Below are 26,327 nucleotides of genomic sequence, written 5' to 3'. Positions count from 1 at the left end.
AAAAAACTTTCCGCCAGAAATTTGGTATAGATCGACGTTTTAATATAGCCCCAAGGAACGGTACTTACCAAATTTCGGTATTTTGAAGATTAGCCACATTGTTTTCCGAACTTGCTGAAATTTGGTATTTAGTGTTCTTCATAAACGAAAGAAAACTAATTGTTCCATTTTACTTCAACATAATTCGTGGTGGAGGGTATAACAAGTTCTGCCTGGCCGAAATTAATGCCGTTCTTACTTGTTACATTTCATTTTTTTGTTAGTAAGCACTTCCGCCTTGCACTCAGAAGGTCTGCGGTTCAATTCCTGGTCTGGACATTAAAATTGTTGACGGTTGCAAATCCCCTCAGCGTAATAATGGCTAACATTTCCTGAAAAACATGTGGTGTCGTAAGACAAACCGTTCGGACTCGGCGATAAAAAGTAGGTCTCATGTAATTGACCCAATATGAATCGGAGTGCACTCCGATTGACATGAGAGAAGTCTCCCAACGATATCCAATTTATACAAAAAAATCCCAACAAATGTAGCTTTAAGTGGGTTAACAAGCACCTGCAATGAGTCGTCAGTCTCGTGCATTTCGTTTAATATCATAGCATTCCTACAATAAGCGTATCGCGTAGCCTACTCATTCATTCACTTGCAATATCTTAACGACTTCTTTGTTGTTGTAGTTTTATTTGTTTTCATTTTCAGCAAAATACAAACTTTTCCTATGATGGGTTGAATGTGTGATTCCGTACCCTCTGCTCAAGCTGTTTTAGTCACGGCGTTTTTTAAATAGTACTTACGTCAATTCTTTGGCACTTCGAGATAAAGGTGTGTTGAACTGCATTGCAAATGACCTTGAGTAGTTTTGTTTGGTTTTTGGTAACGGTGGACGGTGCATTTGACACTGTTGCTTCCTTCGGCTGTTTTGTTTGTTTCATTTTTTTTTTACTTCCTCTTATAAAAATTGTTGAGGTAATAAGGTTATGCAAAGATTGAGGATGGAAATTTAGGTGTAAATAAAAATAGGTATCTCATGTTTGTTGCAGTTGGTTGGTTGATTTGCGCAGATCAAAGCCCATTACAGGACTATGGATATTTCTTGTTGTCATGTTCGCCGATTCAGTAATTCCGTTTCAAGCGTCTTCTTTCACGGTATCGCAGATAACATTATGCCATTTTTATATACAATTTTCGTATATTTGTTGCTTGTTCGGAACTGAGAATGTGCAAATAAAAAAGGGAAATGAACGAAAGTGCATGCCTGCGAAAACAAAATTCCCCAACAAAGTCGTAAACAAAAACACTGCAGCAAATGCCGACGGAAGGAAGGAAGGAGGAGGTACATCGTATTTTTGTTTTTTCTTCTAAACGCTACGGTACAAGTGTTTGTTATTTGTATGACATAATTAAAAGATATTTGTTTGTTTTTTTTTCGCATGATTTTTGTTTGCCCAACGATTATGTGAATTGATAAGAAGAATAAAAATAAGTAGCACAAAGATTAAATTCGGTTGGTATATTGTATATAAGACCGCTAAATGTTGTACTTTACAAGTTCAACTCTCTATCCTAGTCTAACTGGACGTTTTGCGCTTTAACTACTTTACAACCTCATCCACTATGGTAGACTTTTCTCCAACTTTTTTAGGTGATAAAATGGGAACCACGATGTCATCGGATTAAGCAAGTACAGGGACGTAGCCAGGATTTCATTTCGGTGGGGGGGGACCTTGTTTTAGACTTATATTACGGATAACATAATTATCATTGCTATTTTTTCATTGAAATGTCATAAGACTTCTTCGCCAATTTTCCCGTTTTTCACCAATAAATAGGATTTAATATACATATGTTTAAAACAATGGGTCTATTAATAATTGCATTTATTTTTGGTGTCATGTATCAAATTGGAGATACTGGTCAATATACTTCAGAAGTAGGCTTAAAATCACAAATAGAGTATATAAGTATCATTCAATTCAGTGATATAACTTCGGTAAGACCAACAAAAGTTCAAAATTACATCTTCAATTCTTCACTCTATTTTTTCAGTAATTTATTAGAAGATGTGATTAGGTGAGAATTGATACATGTAGAGCGAACGTTGGGACATCATGGTGTCGTTCACTTGTATTTTTTTGTATGGACAAATAGAATTCAGGAGTTGTGAAAGTGATGGGAAAAACGCTGTGTCAGAATATGGTCAATTTTCCATGACCCAAAAATTACGCACAGTCTTATTATATTTTCCATACGATGGTCTGTTAAAATACGTGGGTTTGTTAATTGACTAATCGTGGTATGTTGATGGACAACTTCTGATTCCTAATCACGGTTCTGTTTGTATTAATATTCCAATCGTTGTTGTTTTCATAAAGAAACCAATTGTAGTTATTTCCCTAAATGCATCTGTCCGTATACCAATTTTGGCGTCCAATCGTAGGTCTTCTCTTAGACATATTCTGGTTTCCTATCGTGGATATTTTCCTAAATTGTTTAGAAGCAAGCAAACCTCTGGCAACCAGTCTTGAATTCGTTGGCGCCCAATCCAAGATCTATACATGTACATATACAAAAACTCTTAAGCCGTGTAAAGAATTCTTCTTTTCACACAAAATCAATGAACGCAATTTTCCCAATCTACATTTTTATACCCTCAGCCCCTAGGCACACTTTCATACGTGGGTTTGTTAATTGACTAATCGTGGTATGTTGATGGACAACTTCTGATTCCTAATCACGGTTCTGTTTGTATTAATATTCCAATCGTTGTTGTTTTCATAAAGAAACCAATTGTAGTTATTTTCCTAAATGCATCTGTCCGTATACCAATTTTGGCGTCCAATCGTAGGTCTTCTCTTAGACATATTCTGGTTTCCTATCGTGGATATTTTCCTAAATTGTTTAGAAGCAAGCAAACCTCTGGCAACCAGTCTTGAATTCGTTGGCGCCCAATCCAAGATCTATACATGTACATATACAAAAACTCTTAAGCCGTGTAAAGAATTCTTCTTTTCACACAAAATCAATGAACGCAATTTTCCCAATCTACATTTTTATACCCTCAGCCCCTAGGCACACTTTCATACGACAAAAAGTGCCTCATCCAAATCAATTTCTTAGTCCCCAAGTTTGTTTTAAATCAGATTCAGACAATTTGGAGTCCGTTCGGATCGGATCAACCGATTGGCTCCACAATTTGGCCCTCATAATATTTTGTACAAAAGTAGATCAATTTCGGGTACCCCCATACAACATTTTAATTTTTTTTTTCGAAAAGTGCAGTTTAAGACCATGGGCTGGATTCTTGTTCTATGAAAATTTACAATGAAAAATATTTTCTTTTTTTAAAAAATTTTTCATTTGACATTTATTTTGACATTTCACATTTTCATAGAAACAGAATTGAGCCCCTGCACAGTGGATCCCCTTGTATGGAGAAAGTGGCCAAAAATATTTAGAGTGTAAAAATCAAGCCAATGTGCCGGTTTCAGCTTGTGCTGTTGCGAAGAATGTTTTAAGAAACCACGAGCGTAACATTCTCCCCGCTTTCCCCTCTGGAGTGGGTATACGGTAAGAATTGTTTTATGCTGTTAATATAAAATGACATGAACAAAATACCCGATTATCTTATGATGCAAAAATAGGCTTGGGGAACAAAACAATCTCCAAAATAACTAAAAAGTGCAACCAATTTAGCGGATTAAAAAAATCAACATTTTTGTCTGAAAATTGGTAAAATTTTTAATATAGATCTTATAACGTTTTTCCTGGAAGGCACGTACTACCAACGTAAGACAAATTTGGAAGAAGATTTTTTTCATCTTGCCACTGATGCCAATTATGTTAATGTACGTATTCATATAACAGAGTTTCAAGCTAATATATTCATAGAAGCCCTATTCTAGGGCAGCTTTGGTCAGCGATTCACCATTTATAGTCTGGCACCAGAAGGCAGCTGATTTTAATTCAGAACATTCTTAAACCCATGACCTACTTTGGAAAATTATTCCCGATGTGGGCACTGGTGGGCATCATGACTAAAACCTTAGGTCAAATTTAAGTATATGATCGAATTGGCATTACAAAATACACTAAGAAAATATGCAGCTAACTAGAATTCCAAAACACGCTAAAACACATTTTTTAATGAAAATTAAGCTATTACCTCCTCCTTCAAAATCCACTATAATATTTTGCTATACGTATTAGTTTCGCGATATTTTGAATATATTTACTTGCACTTAAAACATAGGTTGTACTCACAACAAAAAATTTTAGTCAAGTGTTCCGACTTTTGAAGCTATTCTTAAGAGAAGATCGCGTTCGAATGAAACAAAAACTAATATATTTTTAAAAAGGCCCATGTCATAGCTGTCAGTGTTGCCAGACGTTGTACCAAAATTTTGACATTATTTTTTTATTTTCGGCCAATGCTTGGATCTTCTCTATTCAAAAAAAAAAAAAAAAATAATAACACTGTGCAACATTTTTAAGGTGATCTTGTGCAAACAATTCGAACTGAGGATTTTTTGAAAGTACAGACCCAAGCGACAAGAGACCCTAGTTTGGTTTTGTTGTGTCAGATCCAGCTCGGATTTTATGGCCAAATCTAAACATGGTTACATTTTGAGTTTTTAAAGAAATTCGGGGCTATATCTCTGAAACCAATGCGAATCTTCTTCTAAACTCTGAAGCAAATTTAGATAAGGACAAGAATAAAATATTTGGACTCGAACTCGAAAAACTACATTTATTGCTTTAAATTTCAAAATATATGCAAAAATTCCACAATTTTTATACATTTCACACCGTATCTCCAAAACCGTTAATTTTTTTGGAATATTTTCTTTTGGAAAAATATTCCCTGGAATGTAATACACAACTCTTCAGAACATGTCATTGTAGTAAAATGCCTCTATGCCGTTGTTTTCAGTACATTTTTCAATGACGATTTAATAAAAATGTCGATAATGTAGTGAAATCCGAAATGCGAGAATAAACTGTTGGTGTGCACAGTGTTTGAAATACGAGTTGTAACAGATATGATGCAAAATACCGCTGAAACAACATGCAGTAAGCATTTTAGAGTTTCAGAATGTTCTAAAGAATTGTTGAGAACTTTATTTGCGAAAGGTTACTTGGTTCAACTCCCAATAGTTTAGCCGATACTGAACAGAATTTCAGCAATTATGTAAAATTTTCTATCAGCCCAATCATGAATATTCTTGCGGAATGCAGTTCTCGCGGAATAGATTTTTCTCGAGAGAACATTCCTCCTATCATGAATAATGTGAGAAAAATAATCATTGAATTTGGCAGTACTGAAGGGTCTTTTTCATACCTTGTGTGCCCTAATTGTTGTGAAAACAAAGAGAAAATGTTAGGTGTTTGTGTTTTTAGACAAAATAAACAAATTTAATCAAATAAATTACACTTTTACACATCAAAGATATTCAGAAGATTTTACTTACATATTACGAAAAACATCAAATAAGATTGGAAAATTCTTAGGAACAGTGCATTGTGCTATGGAACTGCCACTATCACGAATATATTAAAAACGAGTGTTTTTAATAAAAAGATGGCAAAAATTGAAAAAATATGAATTTTGAAATAAAAATAATTGAAAATATGCATTTATCCAGTGTTTCAACAATAACGAATCGGTATTTTGTATGTGCGAAATTCTGCCATCCCATCGTTGATCGGTACAAAAAGTTGAGAGTGAATGAGTTTGCAAACTAATGTTATTTTGTAAAATATGTTCAGTTTTTAATACATTTCCAACCGCGAATTGAAGATTTTAGTATAAAAACCCAACAAAAGTGTTTATTTTGCATGTTTTGTACAACATTTTTGGGAAATACCAACTTTTTTTGTAATCTCCCTTCAGGTTTGCAAGGGAGATTTTTTTGGAGGAAAACACATGTTTGAGAGCGTTCATGATACCTACTTTTTCTCCATCGGATTTTTTTCCGTGCGGATTTTTTGTTTGTGATAGGAGAGAAGAGAAAAGAGAGAAATTCCGCAGGGAATTTTCATTCGTGATTGGGCTGTATATTTTATAGATTGTGATGCCCTAGATGGAGTTTTTCTTATGTGTTTTTTTTTCAAAAGATAAGTTCTACTAGTTCAGGGCTACAATAGTGCTAAAGACAGCAAGGCCAAATTCGTATTCGTTTCTGAGATAAAGGCCTGATAAATGCAAAAAAGTGTAGATTTAGCCCGGTTTAGATGAGGCCATAAAATCCGAACTGGATCTGACAGGACAAAACCCTACTAGGGTTTTTGTAGTCTAAATATATACTTTCAAAAAATGCATACTAGAAGTTGCTTGCATTTTTAGTGTTGCATAGTGTAATCAGCAGAAATTTCCTTTTTCGTTCAATATATATTTTAGAAGATTACAAAATAGGGCTTATTTTCTAACATACGCTGTATCTCTGAAACTTATTCGAAGTAACACAAAGAGACCAGTTTAACATAATCTTAACGGACATCACTGCGGTGGAACAAAATTGTATCATGAAAAATTGTTAATATGCATTTTTTGCAAATTTTAAGCACAATAAAGAGTTTGTAATTTCTATAACAATCAAAATAGATCATTACAAAAACGAGTTAATTTATTGTTGAATTAATGCTATCAAAAATTTGAAAAGCTAAAGTATTGGACGTTTTATGCCACAAACGTTCAATAAATATTACATTGCTCTGATGTTAGTAATACTATAGTCGGTCCAAATTACGATTAGACCCTTCAAAACGACTTTAAACTTGACATCAACTGTGCAGAAAATTAATCATATATTTTGGATAATAAGTATACAGATGTAGTTAAATTATACTCTGTACTACTGCCTCCAATACTTTTCATATTTCTCAACAAATTTAAAACAGTATAAAATTTTAGGAAGAAATGAAAAAAAATTGTTTAGCATAACCCAGCAAAATGTTCGATGCCAAAGATGACATTCAATCAAGTGATCTGACATGTCATCTTTTTAGCATCTTAATCGATGAATTTTATATGAGCGTGGACCCCAAAAGATGCTATTCCTTTTTGGATCCAAAGCATGTCATTTACACCAATGCCTTGACATGTCATGTTCACCAATGCTTTGGCATGTCATTTCCACTAACAATTTGCATTACGACGAGAGTTTTAACAACGTTGGTTGTGATTTCGAGTCTCCGACAACATCAAGCCTATTGTAAATAATTAATCCTATATATTTAGAAAAATGTGTATAAATAAAAACACAAAATTTATCTCTATTGGATCGATGGAATGGGTTCAAATGCTGATGGAAAGATCGGATCTGTCACGACTTCCTTTGCATGGATTCAAATGCTGATGAAAAGATCCGATCTTTCACGACCTCCTTTGCATTGGTTTAACTGCTAATGAAAAGATCGGATCTTTCACGACTTCGTTTGAACCAATACAAAAGATGCCAGGAAATCACGTCATCGCATGGAACCCCTACCTTCAAATTTTGCTGGGCCCAGCAAAATGTTCGATGCCAAAGATGTCATTCAATCATGGGTGAAAGTGATCTGGCATGTCATCTTTTTAGCATCTTCATCGATGAATTTTATATGAGCGTGGACCCCAAAAGATGCTATTCATTTTTGGATCCAAAGCATGTCATATACACCAATGCTTTGGCATGTCATTTCCACCAATACTTTGGCATATCATTTTCACCAACCCTTTGCAATGACATTATCATTACGACGAGAGTTTTAACAACGTCGGTTGTGATTTCAAGTCTCCGACAACATCAATCCTATTGTAAATAATTAGTCTTATATACATATTTAGAAAAATTTTTATAAATAAAAACACAAAATTCATCTCTATTGGATCGATGAAATGGGTTCAAACGCTGATGAAAAGATCGGATCTTTCACGACTTCCTTTGCATGGGTTCAAATGCTGATGAAAAGATCGGATTTTTCACGACTTCCTTGAATGGGTTCAAATGCTGATGAAAAAATCGGATCTTTCACGACTTCGTTTGAACCAACGCAAAAGATGCCATGAAATCACGTCATCGCATGGAACACCTTCCTTCAAATTTTGCTGGGGAAGTTTCTAAGTTTTGACGTAGTGATTTTTTTATTGACCCCCAATAATGTTTGAGTAATTAGCTTCATATCTTTGTTTGGCGATATTGATTCGCCATTTAGAGATGAAATGTTTTCAGATAAATAAAATGATTATTTTGTAGATTATTTTGTCCTTCTAGCTTAGTTCCGTTCATGTCCTTTTTGTTCTTGAAAAGAAACACAAGATCAGACTTTCTACATTAAAAAAATTTACAGAAATGGTCATGGATCAATTTTATTTTTCATTTTTTTTTGTCATTTTTATGACCAAAAACGTTATTTTTGTAAATCCAAAAATTTAAATTATATTTTATCTTTTATCGATCAAGGACTAGATTTTGTTGTCCTTGATTAGCCTACAAAAATATATGACAATTGGATTATTGGTTTTCGAGCTAGAGCAGGCACCGCAAGACGCTTTAAAGGAAAAAGTGTTTCGTACACGGTCATTTTCCACAAAACTTCTTACAGCCTGCTTATGTATTTCGAAACAAAAATGTGTGCGCATGAAACAAACCCAAACTTTAGTTTTCGAAATTTTATTTCCTTTGCTATTGCTTCAAAACGAAAAACTAATTTGAAAAACACACTCAAATTTGGTGGTGTTTCTTACTCACTCATTTTCTTATCAACATACATAAACAGGCCCTTAATATTTTTCAACAAAAAATTCAGAAAGCAGTTAGTAAGTCTTTCAGATTAAGGAAAAAATCTACCACAAAATGTTTGTGGTTTTCTTCGAAAAAAAATCATGAAAAAGGGGTTTAATTGGGCTGGGGGTCACCTCTTAAGGCTCTCGAGGAAATCTAAACTGTTGACTAGTATCCATTTTAAAATCTGAATTGCTAATAATTTCCTTATTTTTTTATTGCCGCTTCATTTTCGCATATTTTCTGACGGATAAAAGTTCCTTCCAGAATATTCTCGTGCAAAAAAATGACAAAACCGACAGCAGAAACAAAATAAATATGAATTTTACTTTATATTTATGTTCTGTAATTGATGTTACATTCGAACGGATGCACTTTCTAAATAATATGTTAGGAAAAATCAACAAAATTTGTGCACATTTTATTCATTTTACCGGCATAGAAATTTACCGTCGGAACCGGAGTCGTGAAAAAAGTTGGTCTGGAGTCGGAATCGAGCCAAAAATACCTCGACTCCGAAACCCTGGATTGGTCCCTTTTGTTAGTCTTAGTACTACCCCACGAGATGTTGTGTGAGTTAGCATCGCTACCAACTAGTACTCCGTTATCTGTTTTCTTGATCCTTCTCCCCAGCTGCTGCAGTTTCGACGAAGGTGGTAATGTCGTAGAGTCGAAGGGCAGATATAGTGACGCTAGGTATATGTTTCCATTCCCTTGCTTTAACACTGCGGCGTCCGACGATGACAACTGTGGAGATAAAGAAAGAATACGTTTTTGTGGCATCATTTTTGCTGGCATCCTTGCCTGACTTTAGTAGTGGGACCACTCTGCCGTTTTGCAGACTTCCGGAATGATGTGGGTGGCTAGCGACAAATTGAGAACTTTAGTGAGATAGTCGACTCCCAGCACATCCAGCTTTTTCAGCATTACCATTTAGATTCTATCAGGGCCCAAGGATTTGGATGTTTTAGCGTTGCGAATGGCATTAAAATCATCATCCATTGTAAATTATGGTGGTTCCTCCTCGGCAGGAAGAGATCTAATGCGACATAGAGCTATCAGTCTGCTCATCCAGCACTATACCCATCTGGTCGTTTCCGAGACCGAAAATCACAATGACCTTCCAAAATCGGGCTTATGTTTGGCCTATAACATTAAGTACAGCTATTTATCGGCGGGATGTATAGGTTGGGCAACCCTACCTCGGCACTTCCACACTTGACTGCTTCGCCCATACATTCCATGTGGGTCATTAGAGCCAGGCTTAAGCGAAATAGGTTTGTATTGAACAGACTGGTGCAATAGGAAAGCTAATCCCCCACCTCCACTTCTGCCACGATTCTTCCTCAGTACGTTGTAACCATTTCAAGTATGTAAGCAGCAGTTGTTGAGCTTGGTTTCCTGCACCGCCACGACCATGATATTTTTCCGACTCATGAAATCCGCTATTTCCTCGATCTTACCTCAGAGTCCATTGCAATTAAATTGCAAAAACGATTCATTTCCAGGGATTGGAACCGCAACGACTGGCGTTGTGTTGCGTGTGCGGCTGCTATTGGGGAGACTGCGCGGAGTCTCGTATTCTGATGACGACGACTCGCTTGGGGCTGTGCAGCAACAACCCCTGAGAAGCACCCATTCCCGGCATCAATTGCACCTCACCGATGTTTGAGTGTGGTGGATGCGGATGTGACAAACTGAACACATCCATATCTTCCGTGCCGGCACGGACGAAAATAATACGGAGCCGGCATTTTGAGATATGCTAAGTTTGTAGGAAACTGTGGGAGGTATCCAAAGGTGTGGACCGATACAATCCATATTTCAGCCTGCTACATACATGACTGCATGAAATAATACGATGTGCAAAGTCTGCACCAATCTGAAACTCCCTGGGAGAATTATCTTGCGGATTTGCCATTGTGGTTGGTGCCGTCAGGGTTTCTTGGAGCTTTTACGCCAATATCTCAGGAAGTATGGACTTGCGCAAGAACAAAATTGTACCGTAGTAAAGGGAACCGCAAGGAAAACTTACAGAAAAAAATCAGAACGATCCCAGAGCAGCTCTTAAACTTCACTTTATCCGAATTTTGTGTGGGAGGTACCCGAAGAAGTGGACCGATATTCGAACCCAATCTACATACATATATCTAGAAAGAATAATACGATGTGGAACGTTTGGACCAAATTAATTGCTCAGTTCGGGAGCAATTAATTAATTAATAGTTTGAACTTTTGTGGGGGAAGTATATGACCCATCCTCGAACTTAAACTAAGTTTGGACAAAATATTACAATATCCAAAATTTGGTTCGAATCGGTTAATCGGTTCGAGAATTATCCTGCACACCAGCCAGACGGACCGACATGGCTAAATTGACTCCAAATTGTCTTAAACGAATTTCGTCCAAACATACTTGGGGTCTAAAGCCGTTATTTCTAGCCTAAAGGCTGAAGGTATAAAAAGCAGGCGTGGTCGGGTCTTTAGACCTCAAAGAAATACCTAGATTGTAGATTAATTCGTAAATTTTTAAACCGATACATCCGTAATATTTGCAAATATAGCGTTTTTTAAACTGAAATTCAATAAAATATGTGGCCTGTTTTGGAGGCCATCCCTGTACATTCCCTGACAATTTCAGGAAAATGGGTTCAGTAGTTTTTGTAGAAAAGATTAAAATTGAAAAAGTGGGCTAACAGTGGGCTTGGTTAAATCTAAAAACCTAAGTCCGGTTAGGACCAACATTTCAAAAAAAAAAAAAGAATTATCCAAATCTGTCCAGCCGTTGTCAACTGATGCAATTAACAACGAACGACATTTAATTTTTATACGCTCCACCATAATATGGTTCCGTTTGTAACACATCGAAATATTCATCAGATATATATATATATATATATATTCTTGATCAGGGTAAAATTCTAAGTCGATATAACCATGTCTGTCTTTCCGTCCGTCTGTTGAAATCAAGATAATGCTCGCAATTTTTAAGATAGAGCTTTGTAATTTGGTATAGAAGTTTCTATTACTCCTAGGATGTTTGGTATTGCACATGGGCTATATCGGTCCACATTTTGATACAGCCCCCATAAAATGCTACCACCCGATTTTCGGCATTTTTAAGGTTTTAGCCTCATTATCACTCCGAAATGGCTGAAATTTGGTATTGAGTCTTTGTTGGGGGCACAAAACTTACCCCCATAGAACATTACCTCCCGATTTTCGGTATTTTGTAGGATGTGGCCACAATAATCCATCGAAATGGCTGAAATTTGGTACTTAGTCTTTTTGGGGGATACAAACCTTTCCTATTAAATTTGTCGGTATATGTCCTCGCCTTCATATAGCCCCCATATAACGGTACATCCCAATGTTCGGTATTTTGAAGGCTGCGACTTCAATAATAATATAATAATTGTTCCACAAACATCCCAGATGGGACAAGGGAGACTTCTCTCATATCAATTAGTGCACCCCGATTCATATTAGCTCAATGACATGGGACCTACTGTTTATTGCCGAGTCCGAACGGCGTGTCCTAAGACACCACTTGTGGAGAAGTTTTACAAGGCTTAAATACTCAGGAAATGTCGCCAACATCACTGAGGGGTATTTTGCCACCGTTGAAAATTTGATGTTGCCTGGCCTGGGAATCGAACCCACGACCTTTAGCGTGCAAGTCGGGTGTACATAGCATTGCACCACGGTGGCGCCCATGCGACTGCGACTTCAATATTCCACCAAAATAGCTGAAATTTGGTACTTAGTCTTCGTTGGTGGTATAAAACTCTTCCCCATAAATTTGTCGGTACAAATTCACGCCTTCATATAGCGACCATAGAACGGTAACTCCCGATTTTTGGTATTTTGAGGGTTGTGGCCACAACAACCCAGCGAAATAGCTGAAATTCTTAGGCATTGGTCCACGCTTCTATATAGGTCTTATAGAACGGTTCCTCCCGATTTTCGTAATTCTTAATGTTGTGACGTCAATATCCCACCGAAAAACTAAAATTTGTTATTTAGTCTTCCATGGGGTTATAAAATATTCCAGAAGAGAATTATCAGTATAGGTCTACGTCTTCCTAGTATATCCCTATTGAAGCGTATCTCTTAATTGTCGCTATTTTGAAGGTTTTAGCCACATTATCTTACCGAAATATAGGAAACTTGGTATTTAGTCTTCTTTGAATCTAAAAACTTTCCGCTAGAAATGTGTAGGTATAGATCGATGTTTTGATATAGCTCCCATAGAACGGTACCTCCCGAATTTCGTTATTATGAAGGTTAGCCACACTGTTTTACCGAAATTTCTGAAACTTGGTATTTAGTCTGCTTCGTAAACGAAAGGAAACTAATTGTTCCATTTTACTTCCACACAACTCGTGGTGGAGGGTATAACAAGTTCGGCCCGACCGAACTTAACGCTGTTCTTATTTGTTATTTATAAAGATTTGTCAGGGTTTCCGGCGTCTTAACATTCCTAAGTAGGGTGTGAATTGATTCAAGTTTTGCATTACTAAAAGCTCCCTCTATGTCAAGAAAAGCGGCTAAGGTAAAAGTTTGAATTTTCCATGTTATTCTCAATATATCCAATGAATACAACGTCTTGGGCGATACTTCAAAAGTTGGAACAAAATTAGTCTCACTTGGTATAGGAAAATAGTAGTCCGACACCGAATGCGGACCAAACTCTGGAAAATACCATTGATGGTGATAAAAGAATTTCTGATTTGTATTCAAATTAAACATTTGGTACGAGAAATTTGTTCAGTAATACTTAGCAAAGTGAACTCGGTTTCAAGAACAAGCGTGAATTGATAGTCATTTCGCTAAGAAAATAACATTTTTCAAAGGACAACAAACGAGGATTTTTAAAGGAACAATTGACCTATAATCGTTTATACTTATAGAATATTTTATTTTTTCTGACCATATAGTATATTCTTTAAGTGGTTGTTTTGTGCGAATTTGTTCTCACAACCCATTACCTACATATGTATATATTTTTTCTGATACGAATTAAAAATTTGCGTTCATTGATCTTTGTTGTTTGACTGATAAGATTAGAAATATTATTTTATTACCCTCTCCCTCTCTCTAGAAACAAAAAAAAACTGAAAAACAAATTCTACATGATAGAAGTCCAGCAGAGGCGTTGATAAGAAGCCACATAATGGCAAGCGACTACTAAACAAACGCCTAGAAGTGAAATTATCCGTCCGTCAAAAAAATGAGCACGACAATGGACTCCATATACATATATGTATGTTGTATTTGTGTGTGTTCTGACGGTTTTGTGTATCACCTATTGTTTATAGACGATTTCTGGTTTCATTTCTTGTTTCTAGGTTATGGTCAAGGAAACTATTACCACGACCTACCTACTAATAGAAGCATTTTTATCTCAAGGTTAAATGACGAAAGTTTATTTTAATGTATATTTTTTATTGTTTGTATTTTTTTAATTGTTGTTATTTTTTAGTGCTAACAAAATAGCTGCTGTTTGAATGATTCATATATGTATGTGCAGACTCATGTTGGAATAATATTCTGGAAACTATAAGCTTTTGTTGCTATAGGATATAAATTACCCGCCATTTTTTCGACATCTTAACAAAGAAGTATCAAGTCAGAGGAAAATAATTTTTATAAAGGGTAGGTTAGGTTGAAGTAGTCACCAAAAGAGTCACAATTTAATGCGGAGATTGTTTTAAGCACTTTGAACCCTCCAAATACCAAATTTTAGCTAATTCTGTCAGGCAAAAACAGACGGTACTGTTATATGGGATTATACCACAACGTGGGCCAATGTTTACAATTTTTGAATGAGAAGTTTTTAACCACTGGGAAATATAGCTAAACACGGACCTATGTTGACAGTTTTTGGTGGAGAAGTGTCGTGGCCCCTAAGAACCTTTAATGCCAAATTACAGCTAGTTCGGTTAAACATTGTAGCTAAAATCTTCAAAATACCGAAAATTGGGAGGTACTGTTATATGGGGCTAGGCCTAAACCTGGACCTATGTTGATAAATTTTCAATGCATTACAAACTTAATATACCATATACATATGTATATACAAATGGTTCCACTTAATATATATTATATATACAAATGGTTCCACATTGGACGACCGCAGGCTAGATTGCTTTGACTCTCTACACAGCGGTTCAGAATCGTTTTTTTCCTAATTAAATGGATAGATATTTCCATATTTTTTTTTTTTTTTTTTTTTTTTTTGTTGTCAAAAACATTTTATTGTGATTTTAAACACAAAGAAACTCAAATCAGAGTAATGTAAAATCTTTTATGTTTGTGTCAAAAGTTGTTAACAGAACTATGAATGGACGACCTTGTGTAGGCCTTAAAACAAACCATAAAAATAAAAGACAAATTATAACCTCAGCATTTATGCTAACGATGGTACATATATACACTTTCATACGGGCAAAATGTGTTTTAGACTCCAATTATGTTTGGACGAAATTCGTTTCAGGCAATTTGGAGTCGATTTAGCCATGCCCGTCTGTCTGGCTGGTGCGCACGATAACTCTCAAACGGGTCAACCGATTTGAACCAAATGTTGGTTATCGTAATATTTTGTTCAAACTCAGCATAAGTTCGAAGATGGACCATACCTCCCCCACAAAAGTTCAATTTTTTCTGGAAAATGGTGTGAACGATAACTCTCGAAGGGAGCAATCGATTTGGTCCAAACTTTGCACATCGTATTATTCCTTCCAGATATAGATCGGGTTCGAATATGGACCTCGAATATGGGTACCTCCCACACAAAATTCGGATAAAGTGAAGTTTAATAGCTCTTATCTGATCGTTTTAAAATTTTTTCAGTAGGTTGTCCCTGCGGCTGTCTTTATGACGGTACAATTCTTTCCTTAGGCAAGTCCATACTTCCTAAGGTATTGGCCTAAAAGTTCCAAAAAAAATCCTGACGGCACCAACCAAAATGGCAAATCCACAAGATAATTCTCGCAAGGAGTTTCTGATTGATGCAGACTTTGCACATCGTATTATTTCATCCACTCCTTCGGCTACCTCCCACACTAAATTCGAAAAAGTGAATTTTAAGAGCTCCTCTCGGATAGTCTTGAGTTTTTCAGCATGTTGTCCTTGCAATTCCCTTTATGACGGTACAATTTTTTCTTGCGCAAGTCCATACTTCCTGAGATATTGGCCTTAATGTTCCAAGAAACCCTGACGGCACCAACCAAAATGGCAAATTCGCAAGAGAATTCTCGCAGGGAGTTTCTGATTGCAGACTTTGCACATCGTATTATTTCATCCAGCCATGTATTAGGTTGGAATATTGACTATATCGGTCCACTCCTTCGGGTACCTCCCACACAAAATTCGGAAAAAGTGAAGTTTAAGAGCTCCTCTCGGATCGTTTTGATTCTTTTTTCAGTAGGTTGTTCTAGTGCCCTCATTTACAACGGCACAATTTTTCCGGAGTAAGTCAATACTTCCTGAGATAATGGCCGTATGGCGCCAAAACCCTGCAGGCACCTAACTAAGTTAAACGTAATTAAATATTTCGAGTCTTTATGAAGAAGTTTGGTTACCAAAAATGTTTGGTATATGTCAATAATTTGGTATAGCTCCACATTACGGTACGTACAGATTTTAAAGCAAACTTGTGATACGAAATCAATATATTCTATATGCGGCATAATTATTGTTTTGTTTTTTTAGTGGCTGACTGACAGCTGACTGATACTTTCGCACTTGTTTTTACAGAATTCGACTTTTTCAAAGCACGATATGTCTGGAAGCGTTAATAAAAAAATCTGAAAATATACTGAAATGTTTAGCTGAGGAGCAGCATCAATACAGCAAAAATTAAGGAAATCAATAATCTCATTTTGAAAAAGTGTCCGATTTCACTCAGAAATTCCCATGTGTATTGCCATTTTTTATTGTATATAGGTCAATACAAAAATATAAAATTTTATAAAATATCATAAAAGTTTCCTCTGTTCAGAATCCGCAAGAATCTACTATTGTTGAATTTTTTGATAAATGTATAAAGGAAAAATAAAAATAGTAAACTAGCCAAGTTTTTTAGTCGTATTTTGGATTTCTGTGATTTTAGTATTAAGACTTCTACGATATTTACATTTTCTAAATTATTTTTGATTTACTTGATGTGTCGTTTTTTAGTAACCAATAATTAATTTAACTTAAATATAGAAATGACGAAAGACTATTTATTAATAAAAATTATCGCTGTAGATGGTGGAAATAAATAAATAACTCGGATTAAAAATGGAAAAAATACTATTAACGGACGTTTATTCACTGTTTCTTACAAAGAATTGAACATACACACATACATATTTCGCTGATTTTGCTCATTTAATATCGCTACTCATCAATAGGTGGCAGTGGTGTTGTCAAGATAACACGAATTATGTATCTGTGGAACAATCTTAAATGACATTTATACTAGTGCTTATTATCATGATAATTATCCCTATTTTGATACATCTGACCTAAAATGCAAGAATAATTTAAATGTAACCATCGAAAGGCTTGGCAGGGCAGTTGAAAAAGTGCAGTGTGTCGTACGGGTCTGTGCTGCATGCTGGGCAGATGTTTTGCATGGTGTAATCGATACTTGCCCTATACGAATTCAGACGGCCAAAACTACTGTGGTTTGTCGTGAGATCTGACGGATGATCCCCGAGGACCGCATTCACACGGTAGTTTTTTATGGAATCTGCGACTGCATTAGTGCGAATGCTATTTAACCTGCTTGATAGGCTTGTTTATCTTGGGATTCCCTCTTGTAACGTTGCATCCCTCTTTCTATATCATGAAGATCCATCCGGACATGCATGGGAGGGTGATTAGCAGGAAGAAAAACACCTTCTAACCCTCTTTATTGAAATTCAATAATCAAGAATTTACTAAAAACACAGATATTGCTGAATGTTTTGCAGAATTTTTTGCTACAACTTATTCAAGTGCATCTTGCCAAATTAGAGATACATATCCTTATAAATTATCTCAGATTGATGAAATTTACATGCCTTTCTTACAATACCAAGACGTTTCCAAAAGTCTGCGATGTTTAAAACCCATTAAAAGTCCAGGTCCCGATGGAATACCTAGTTTAATTCTGAAGCATTGTTCAGTTGCATTGTCAACCCCTTTAACTCTATTGTTTAACTATTCCCTTAAATTCGGTCATTTCCCCGCAATATGGAAAAAGTCTTATATTGTACCTTTACATAAGTCAGGCAGTCTGACTAATGTATCCAATTATAGAGGAATTGCAAAATTAAGTGCAATTCCTAAATCGTTCGAAAAATTAATTACTTCTGTAATTTCCCATAAAATTCAACCCATGCTAAGTCCATATCAGCATGGTTTTCGTAGTGGTCTTTTGACCATAACAAACCTTATAGAATTCACATCGAATGTAATAAAAGGATTCGTTCGGCATAATCAAACTGACACAATATATACAGATTTCAGCAAAGCATTTGATAGGGTTAACCATAGGTTTTTGTTGTATAAATTAGATTATATGGGCTTTAATACTAATTTAGTAAGATGGATATCTTCTTATTTACAAAATAGATCACAAACAGTTTTGTTTGATGGATGTGTCTCAAAATCGATTGACGTGCCATCGGGTGTTCCGCAAGGAAGTCACCTCGGACCGGTTCTCTTTCTTTTATTTATAAATGACTTGCCAAACTCAATAATGCATTCTAGATTGCTAATGTACGCTGATGATGTCAAGCTATTCATTACTCATAAATCGGAAAAGCAAGCTGATCTTCTCCAGAGTGATTTAAATAGTCTTTTTCAATGGTGTAAAATCAACTGTATGGACTTAAACTTAAAAAAATGTAAACATATGTGTTTTTCCAGATCTTCTTCTTTAATAAGGCAATACAATATTAACGGTTCTCAATTATTAACTGTAGCATCATTTGTTGATATTGGCCTTTTGATGGATCGAAAATTAAAATTTAATAATCATGTAATTTCTATTGTTAATAAAGCGCATGGAGTTTTAGGATTTATAAAAAGATGGGCCAAAGAATTTTCAGATCCCTATATAACAAAACAACTATTTACGTCACTTGTAAGACCTATATTAGAATATGGTTCTGTTGTATGGGACCCTCAATACGCAATGTATTCTGATAAAATTTAATCAGTGCAGAAACAATTTTTGCTTTTTGCACTGAGAGGTTTACATTGGAATAGCGATTTTGTCTTGCCTTCATATACAAGTAGGTTAAAATTAATTCGATTACCTACATTAAAAAGTAGACGCACAATGTTAAACACTATGATGGTGCATAAAATTTTAATGGGTAATATTCCCTCGGATTTCTTAATATCATCTATTAGAATAAATGTTCCTTGTAGAACAATTAGAAACTATCAACCCTTATTTACAGATTTCCACCGCACGAATTACTCTATGGGAGATCCTATTAACAAAATGTGTGTAGATTTTAATTCCATGTATTGTAATGTAGACTTTGGCATGAGCCTTGACCTTATAAAATCTAACATAATTTTATTTTTAAATGAATAGTATATAAAAATGTATTAGTAAGTAACTAACTAGCTGATGAAGTAAATTCTGTAGCTGGTTTTCAATTTCCCTCTCATACCCCATCATGATGCGGATCATGGTGTGTACGCGATCCCTACGTAAAAGGGAGGTCGCCCCCTCGGTCGGCAGGGGTGGGAAAGTGAGGCGTGGGAACGTTCGAAAAAAAAAAAAGATGGTTCTCACGGTAACACCCAGGCAAGTACTGCAACGATAGCATTCCATTGTGTTGCTGTACTGGTCCATTGAAGACATGAGGAGACACCTTGTTGCAGTTCCCAGGGCGGCATTCTGACAGGTTCGAAAAATTTTCCAATTCGTATCACATTATTCCGGGGAACAAACTGGAGCCGCATAGCCTACCACAGACCGACCTATTGAGTTATATGTGGTCAGGTCAACAAGGTTTATTTATCTGCAGCCCAAGTGCTGCCGGCTAGGGACTTGAGGGCCTGTCAATCTTGGGGTGAAAAAACTTGCGCACCTCTTCGGGTCAGTCAACGTAACGTCGCCGAACGTGACAGAAGTCCTATCTTCCCTTCTTCCAGGGTTCGAGAGGGACTTAACCGTTGCCCACAATTCACTTATACCGGCTCCAATGTTGCAAGTCTTCAGATGATTTAACCACAAGTTCCGCTTATGCATGCCAATCAGCCTCACAGGTTTCAATATTTTGCACTTATATTTGCGGCTTGTCGCAGGTAACTGACGATATGAACATGATGTCGAATATGACCCCTAGAATTTTAGGGTAGTTTGTAGTCGGAATTCTGCTACCATCGCCCATGACATTCAACTCTATTCTCACCTCTGACGTCCATGTGGTGAACAGAGTAGCCGTAGACTTAGAGACGAATTTTTGGACATTCCTCGCGTGGGAACAGGGAATGTGCCTGACGCCAAGATCGTATAATCATCCGTATATGTTACGGTCTCAATGCCGCACAGTGCGAAATATGGGAACTTTAGTGGAACTTTACTCTGGTGAGACGGAATACAAGAGATATTGAGGTTAAACAGTTTCGGAGATATCACACCACCTTGGGGAACTCCCTGTTGTTGACCGATTATTTTACTGGAAATAGAAGGAAAATATAGTAGTTATGTACATTTTCCAAGCCATGATAGGTGCTTGGCAAAGAAGGATAATGGGATCTATGTTAGATAGATATATCAGGAAAAATTTCTAAAATTGTCTTTTCCATTTCAAAAAAATCAAAAAAAAAAATTTTGATACTACATCAATGATTTTTGGTACATAGATTAAGAAAAAATCTGCATTCCAAATCTGTTTTCGTTAATAACTTTGATCGTTGCGCGCAAAAGATATGACCGTTTTAATTATGATAATTAAAAAAAATTCTAAAAAAATCGCGGCTTAATATAGTTAGCTGTTATATCCTATTATCGTTAACTGAATTCGTAACCTTTGCGATGATACAAAAAATAATCGCAAAGTCTCAATGGATTCGCGAAAAATCAAATTTGTTAAATAATTTCACGTATTTACAAACATAATTTTGAAACAATAGCGCTCATACTTACGAAAAGTATATAAAAAAATTATAACAGCATCCAGACATTTTGAGGAATAAAATGAAACCTAAGTTGTGAAGGTTGGAGCTATAGTATTTATGTTATTTGAAAAATACGAAGAAAATATTAGGAAAAAATTAAAATCATATTATTCTAATTTTATTTTTTTATGGTTTTATAGGAAAAGTTGGAGAAAAAATGTTTGAGTTTTTCGGCATTTTCGTGAAAATTTCACGCAATAATGATGATATTCCGTTGTAAAAAATTTTTCGCTTATAGTTTTCCTATTGGATAATATTATTAGAACCTTATATTAAATCACAAGGAATTCCAATTGTGGCATAACGTTAAAATAATGTTATATTGAATATTATTACATTTGAGACGCATATAAACCGCGTAATAATGAAAATGACATGATGCGCATCCGATTTTCCAACACAGCGAATCAATCCCTCTTATTTGATGTACAGTTTGTCAAATTCTATTTGGCGGCCACGATGTAGCATCTGCTGCATATTACGGTGCAAAATACTGTAAAATGGTCATAATTTCCGCGAAGTTCATTTACATTTTATGCGCATCCGATTTCAATAATCACCATTAAAAAATACATCATTCTATGCCGTTTCAATGCGATCCATCAAGAACCGGGGATGTAGCATCGCACTTAATTTTTAGAAAAAAATCATTTGTATCTCCGGATTAGCGATAGTTCTGAAATATATGTTTTCGCACATTTTAAACAGGCATATAGCTCTATTTATTTCAGTAACAATTACACTTCCAAAACGCGTTTAAATGCCCAATTTTCAAAAACATTTTTTGCAGATTTTCGAAATTTGAGGGGTATCATATCCGCCGATCTAATGGACGGATTTGGACGCGTCATGGCTTATTAGATTCAGAACGTAAAAAAAAACTAAGTTCACGCGGGTTTCACCGACAATTTAATGGCAGTTCCAAATTTTGAATCAAAAAAACAGGTTTTTTATAAAAATTTACGCACAAAATTTGCGACTTTAAGCTGAGATTGTTGTGAAGCTTTGAAGGCTACACGCCCGAGTTATACATCAAAAAATGCGTAATCGCGAGTACTACAATCTCAAAATCAGTTTTTAAACGAGTACAGTTGCGCGTCCCGATTAGAGCAAAAATTCAAAAAACCCAATTTTTCAGTCTTCAAAATGTCAGCATCCGTTTGAGATTGATGCAGTGGTTATATTAAAAAATCATACATTAGAAACTTCATCTCTGAAGTGTATTCTTTAACTTCTTCTTTAAACATTATACTCTACATTGTATTGTAAAGCCACTAATTGAAAATTGACTTAAAAAACTCGTTTCCTTCAACAATTTTTTCCTATTTTTTTACATTAATATGACCACAGCTTCCGCTCAAATTATTATTTTAAGAAACCCCTCGGTGAATCGGGCTAAAACAGTTTATTTTAGCGAAATGCGGTCAAAAGTTATGGTATAGTAAAACTGATCGCGAGTTAAAATACCCCATACCTCAGTTTCAACATAAGTTAATTTTCTACAAAAAGCTTGATATAAGAGTGTCTGTCTCATATTTAACTAGTATTCGGTGTCTTCTTGTCTGCAACTAGGGTCACCTATAAATTAGATGGTCGACAGTATCTATCTCTTCTGCATTTTCACATAGCCTACAGTTTTTGTTGTTGTAGCAGCATGAAAAGGCATAGGTTTGATGCTGGGTTGACAGCCGCTAGCCCAAACACTATGGTTTCGGGTCAACCCGGTACAAAAGAACCCGCTGCCGTCAGTGCCACCTGACTTGTCGAGTGATAGGATGGAGGTCGTTCTACAACGAGAAACCACATTCCAGATTGCTTTGGATGTCCTACATCCAGGTTCCAAGAGTCAAAAATACGTTATATAAACAACAGCAATTCTCCTTTCTAAAAAATGTTTCCATTAGTATTAAAGGAAGCTTGATTTCCCACTTCACAAATATAATTCTTAGCGGTCACTGGTTTTGCACTGGCAGATGAAAATTTATCTCAACTTCTATTTTGTTGATCAAAATTCAAAAACTAACGGCCAAAAATACTTGAATTATGTGACGACATTGCCACAGTTATTCAGGTCTCAGAAAGTTATCCATTCTTGGTGAATATTTAGACACGATCAAATATCAGCTGTAACAGCAACTAGAATTTGTGTAGCGTTTTGTGAACAAATATATGTATCTTTTCCCTTATATCAAAGCAAAGGAAGAAGTGACGAATAAACTTAAAAAAAATAGTCAGCTGGGCTTACTGTCCGACCTATCGATATTATCATCGATTTTTGTGGATTCCTTGTTGTCGTAGCACCTATTTTGGACAAATGGATTTTAACAAAAATAGTGAAAGCAAATCTGAGGAAGGCACTTACAATGAGAAAGATGCAGCGCCTGTGAATATTTCTGAGGAGACGACTGCATTAGACGTTCGCCAGAATACTGTCTCCGATCGAATGCCCCAACTGTCTCAGCATAATGCAATAAATGTTCACAATGATAACCAGCGAGTACTAATGCAAATTTCCAATGTTAATTCCGTGCACTTGGGTCACATAATAAACATGAACAGTGGCAGTGCATATGGTCCGATACCCCCCAATTGTGATAAAGTGCCACCGAGTAAAAAAGGCAGTTCAAAGACAAACAAATTTAATAAGAAAACAACAACGATTGATCTTATGATGAACTCATTGGAAAGGCCTACACATAAAATTATTGACACTGCAGCCACGCACTTGGGCGCTGGATGGAAAGAAGTTATGAGAATGTTGGGATTTTCAGATGGCCAAATCTCACAATCAGAACTTGACAACCATCTTCATGGAACAAAAGAGACAATCTATCAACTCCTTCAAGATTGGGTCCGAAACGCGGATGATGAAGCATGCACAATTGGATACCTTACTAATGTTTTGTGGAAGAGTGGGCAGTGCGAATGTGTATATCGAATGAAAAATGTTTATAAATCAGAATTTGTTACCAGAATTTAGTAAAACGTGTTTAGAGACATGCGTAAAAACTTTTCATATTATAATACTTTTTATATTATAAATTAACTGTCCCTGCAAAGTGATCTAGCATTTACTTATACATACATACTATATCTATATAAACAACAAAATAAATTGGAAATCGTGCAATAAATTGTAAATCATGGCATGTTCTTAAAAAATATAGCAGATTGTCTTCCGCAGGATTATCTCCAGTTGTGCAGCCAAAAAAACTGTTTTTCATGAACCTTTCTAAGACAATTACCAATTTTTTAGTACATTTTTTTCATCCACTACTGGGTACAAGGACATGTAAAAGTTGCATTTTCTTAACAATATTTTCGTTTCAGACAATTTGGAGCCGATTAAGCCCTTTTCGTCCGTCTGCCTTTCTGTTGTTCTAGCAACGGAAATATGTTCGTTCTTGTACTGTTTCAGTTATCAGGTTCTGGTTTCTCCATTTCCATACTCAACAATTCTGCAACCTGGACTGGTTGCGCCAATAAAGAATCAGGTGACAGGTGAGTGGAGTTAGTTGGCTAAACCACTCGTTCTTGCCTTGGTAGCTGGCGTTTTTCTGCTGCAATGGATGGAGTTTGGTCTCCTACGGCATTCGCACTGTATCTCTGTTCTGCCTGCGCAACCATGTCTATGTGAATGCTATCCAAACCTGCCTGATAGGCTCGTTGATCTAGATGTTCTCTTTTATACCTTTGGACATCTCTCTCTAGATCATGAAGGTCTCTCCTGACGTGGCTGGATGGGGAAAGCCTATCCATTAAATAGTGACAGGGATGCTCACTGCGATAACATCCAAGCAGGTACTGCATAGACAACATCTTGTTGTGCTGAGCACGTCCACTGGTGTCATGAGGAGGCACCCTGTTGCAGTCTTCAGGCCGGCAGTCTGGCAGGTTTGAATCTACTTCAACTCCGTAGCGCCGTATTTATCTGTATGCTTGCTGGTACGTACGATATTTCTCGAACGGATCAGTCGAACCAAATTGTCCACTAATATTTTGCCCAAACATAGTTTAAGTTCGAAGATGGGTCCACTTCTCCGTGTACATCCCCCACAAAAGTTCAAAAATGTTCTGTAAAATGGTATGAACGATAACTCTCGAAGGGAGCAATCGATTTGGTCCAAACATAGCACATCGTATTATTTCTTCCAGATATATATCGGGCTTTAATATGGACTACCTCCCACACAAATTTCGAAAAAAGTAAAGTTTAACACGTTTGTGGATGCAAAAAACTCAGAGAGGTGCAAAAAATTACACCAATTTTTTTCGAAATTAGTTTTTTTTTTTTGTATTTATTAATTAATTATTAATATTATTATAATTTTTTTTTTATTATATTATAGATATTTATGAAATCAGTCGTATTATGTACATTAATCACAAAAACATGCATGTGAATGATATAGCATTCACGTCATCCTACGTCACTATGAAAATGAATGCTATAGCACTCACGTCAGCGAACGTGTTAGGAGCTCCTATTGGATCGCTTTGAAATTTTCAGAAGGTTGTCATTGCGGCCCCTTTACGACGGTACAATTTTTTTCGTTGTCGAGTCCATACTTCCTCAGATAATCGCCTGGAAGATCCAAAAAACCTTGACGGCACCAACTAAAATGGTAAATCCGCAAGATAACTCTAACAGCAGGGAGTTCGAGATTGGTCCAAACCGTATTATTTCATCCAGTCATGTATCAGGTTGGAATATGGACTATTTCGGTCCCGTCCTTCCTCCCATACAAAATTTGGGAAAAGTGTAGTTTAACTAACAGTTCGTCTCGCCGCACTTAAGAAAACTTACGATTTAAAGGAAAATTTTGTATTTTTTTCTGCGAAGAGTCAGTAAAGGAAATTTGTTCCGTCAACTGTTCTGTGGTAAAATCGCTACAGTAGTGGAATTATGTATCTCATTTTTTACCGACAAAAATCGGCAAAATTAAAATGCAATATTATGAATGAAAAGGTAGGACTTAGCGACGATTTTATTTTGGTTGTTAAATTACCGCAAAATTACTTAATTTACAGAAAAATTTCGTTAATTACCGAAAATAAATAAATAAATTACCGAAATTACAGATTTTTGTCGGTAACTAAAAAATGTGTTGCAGAATTCCAGTACGACAGATATATGTGGTCTGTTCCTTTACTTTTAAAAATGGTAAAACCGGCAAAAGTAGTAAAAGTTGTAAACTGCTCCCATATGAATTGTATTGTGTCTGAAATAAAGGAACGCTTTTCGAGTAAAAAGTAGTAAAACTTGAAGATTCTTGCACGTAAAGGAACAGAGCTATGGTCTGCAGCGATTTTTACCCCACAGATGGCATAGTACCTATAAGTATACTGCATTCAACACCTACCTTTCAAACAACAACAAGGCACCA

General features: G+C 35.9%; 2 protein-coding genes across 3 annotated transcripts in view; both read left to right on the top strand.

Moving 5' to 3' along the window:
* The window catches only part of ScsbetaG (Succinyl-coenzyme A synthetase beta subunit, GDP-forming), a 279,380-nt gene that overhangs the window by 217,458 nt on the left and 35,595 nt on the right, over positions 1 to 26,327 (top strand). The window lies entirely within an intron of this gene.
* On the top strand, positions 23,082 to 24,102 carry imd (death domain-containing immune deficiency protein). The gene has a single exon (XM_073979074.1). The coding sequence runs from the start codon at positions 23,255 to 23,257 to the stop codon at positions 23,918 to 23,920; it is 666 nt and encodes a 221-aa protein (XP_073835175.1). The 5' UTR covers positions 23,082 to 23,254; the 3' UTR covers positions 23,921 to 24,102.

The sequence above is a fragment of the Musca autumnalis genome, unplaced genomic scaffold, assembly GCF_047663935.1.
Source record: "Musca autumnalis isolate F117 unplaced genomic scaffold, ASM4766393v1 scaffold_3, whole genome shotgun sequence".
NCBI classification, from domain to species: domain Eukaryota; kingdom Metazoa; phylum Arthropoda; class Insecta; order Diptera; family Muscidae; genus Musca; species Musca autumnalis.
Note: the sequence above shows the minus strand (reverse complement) of the source record. Positions and strands in the feature narration are given on the sequence as shown.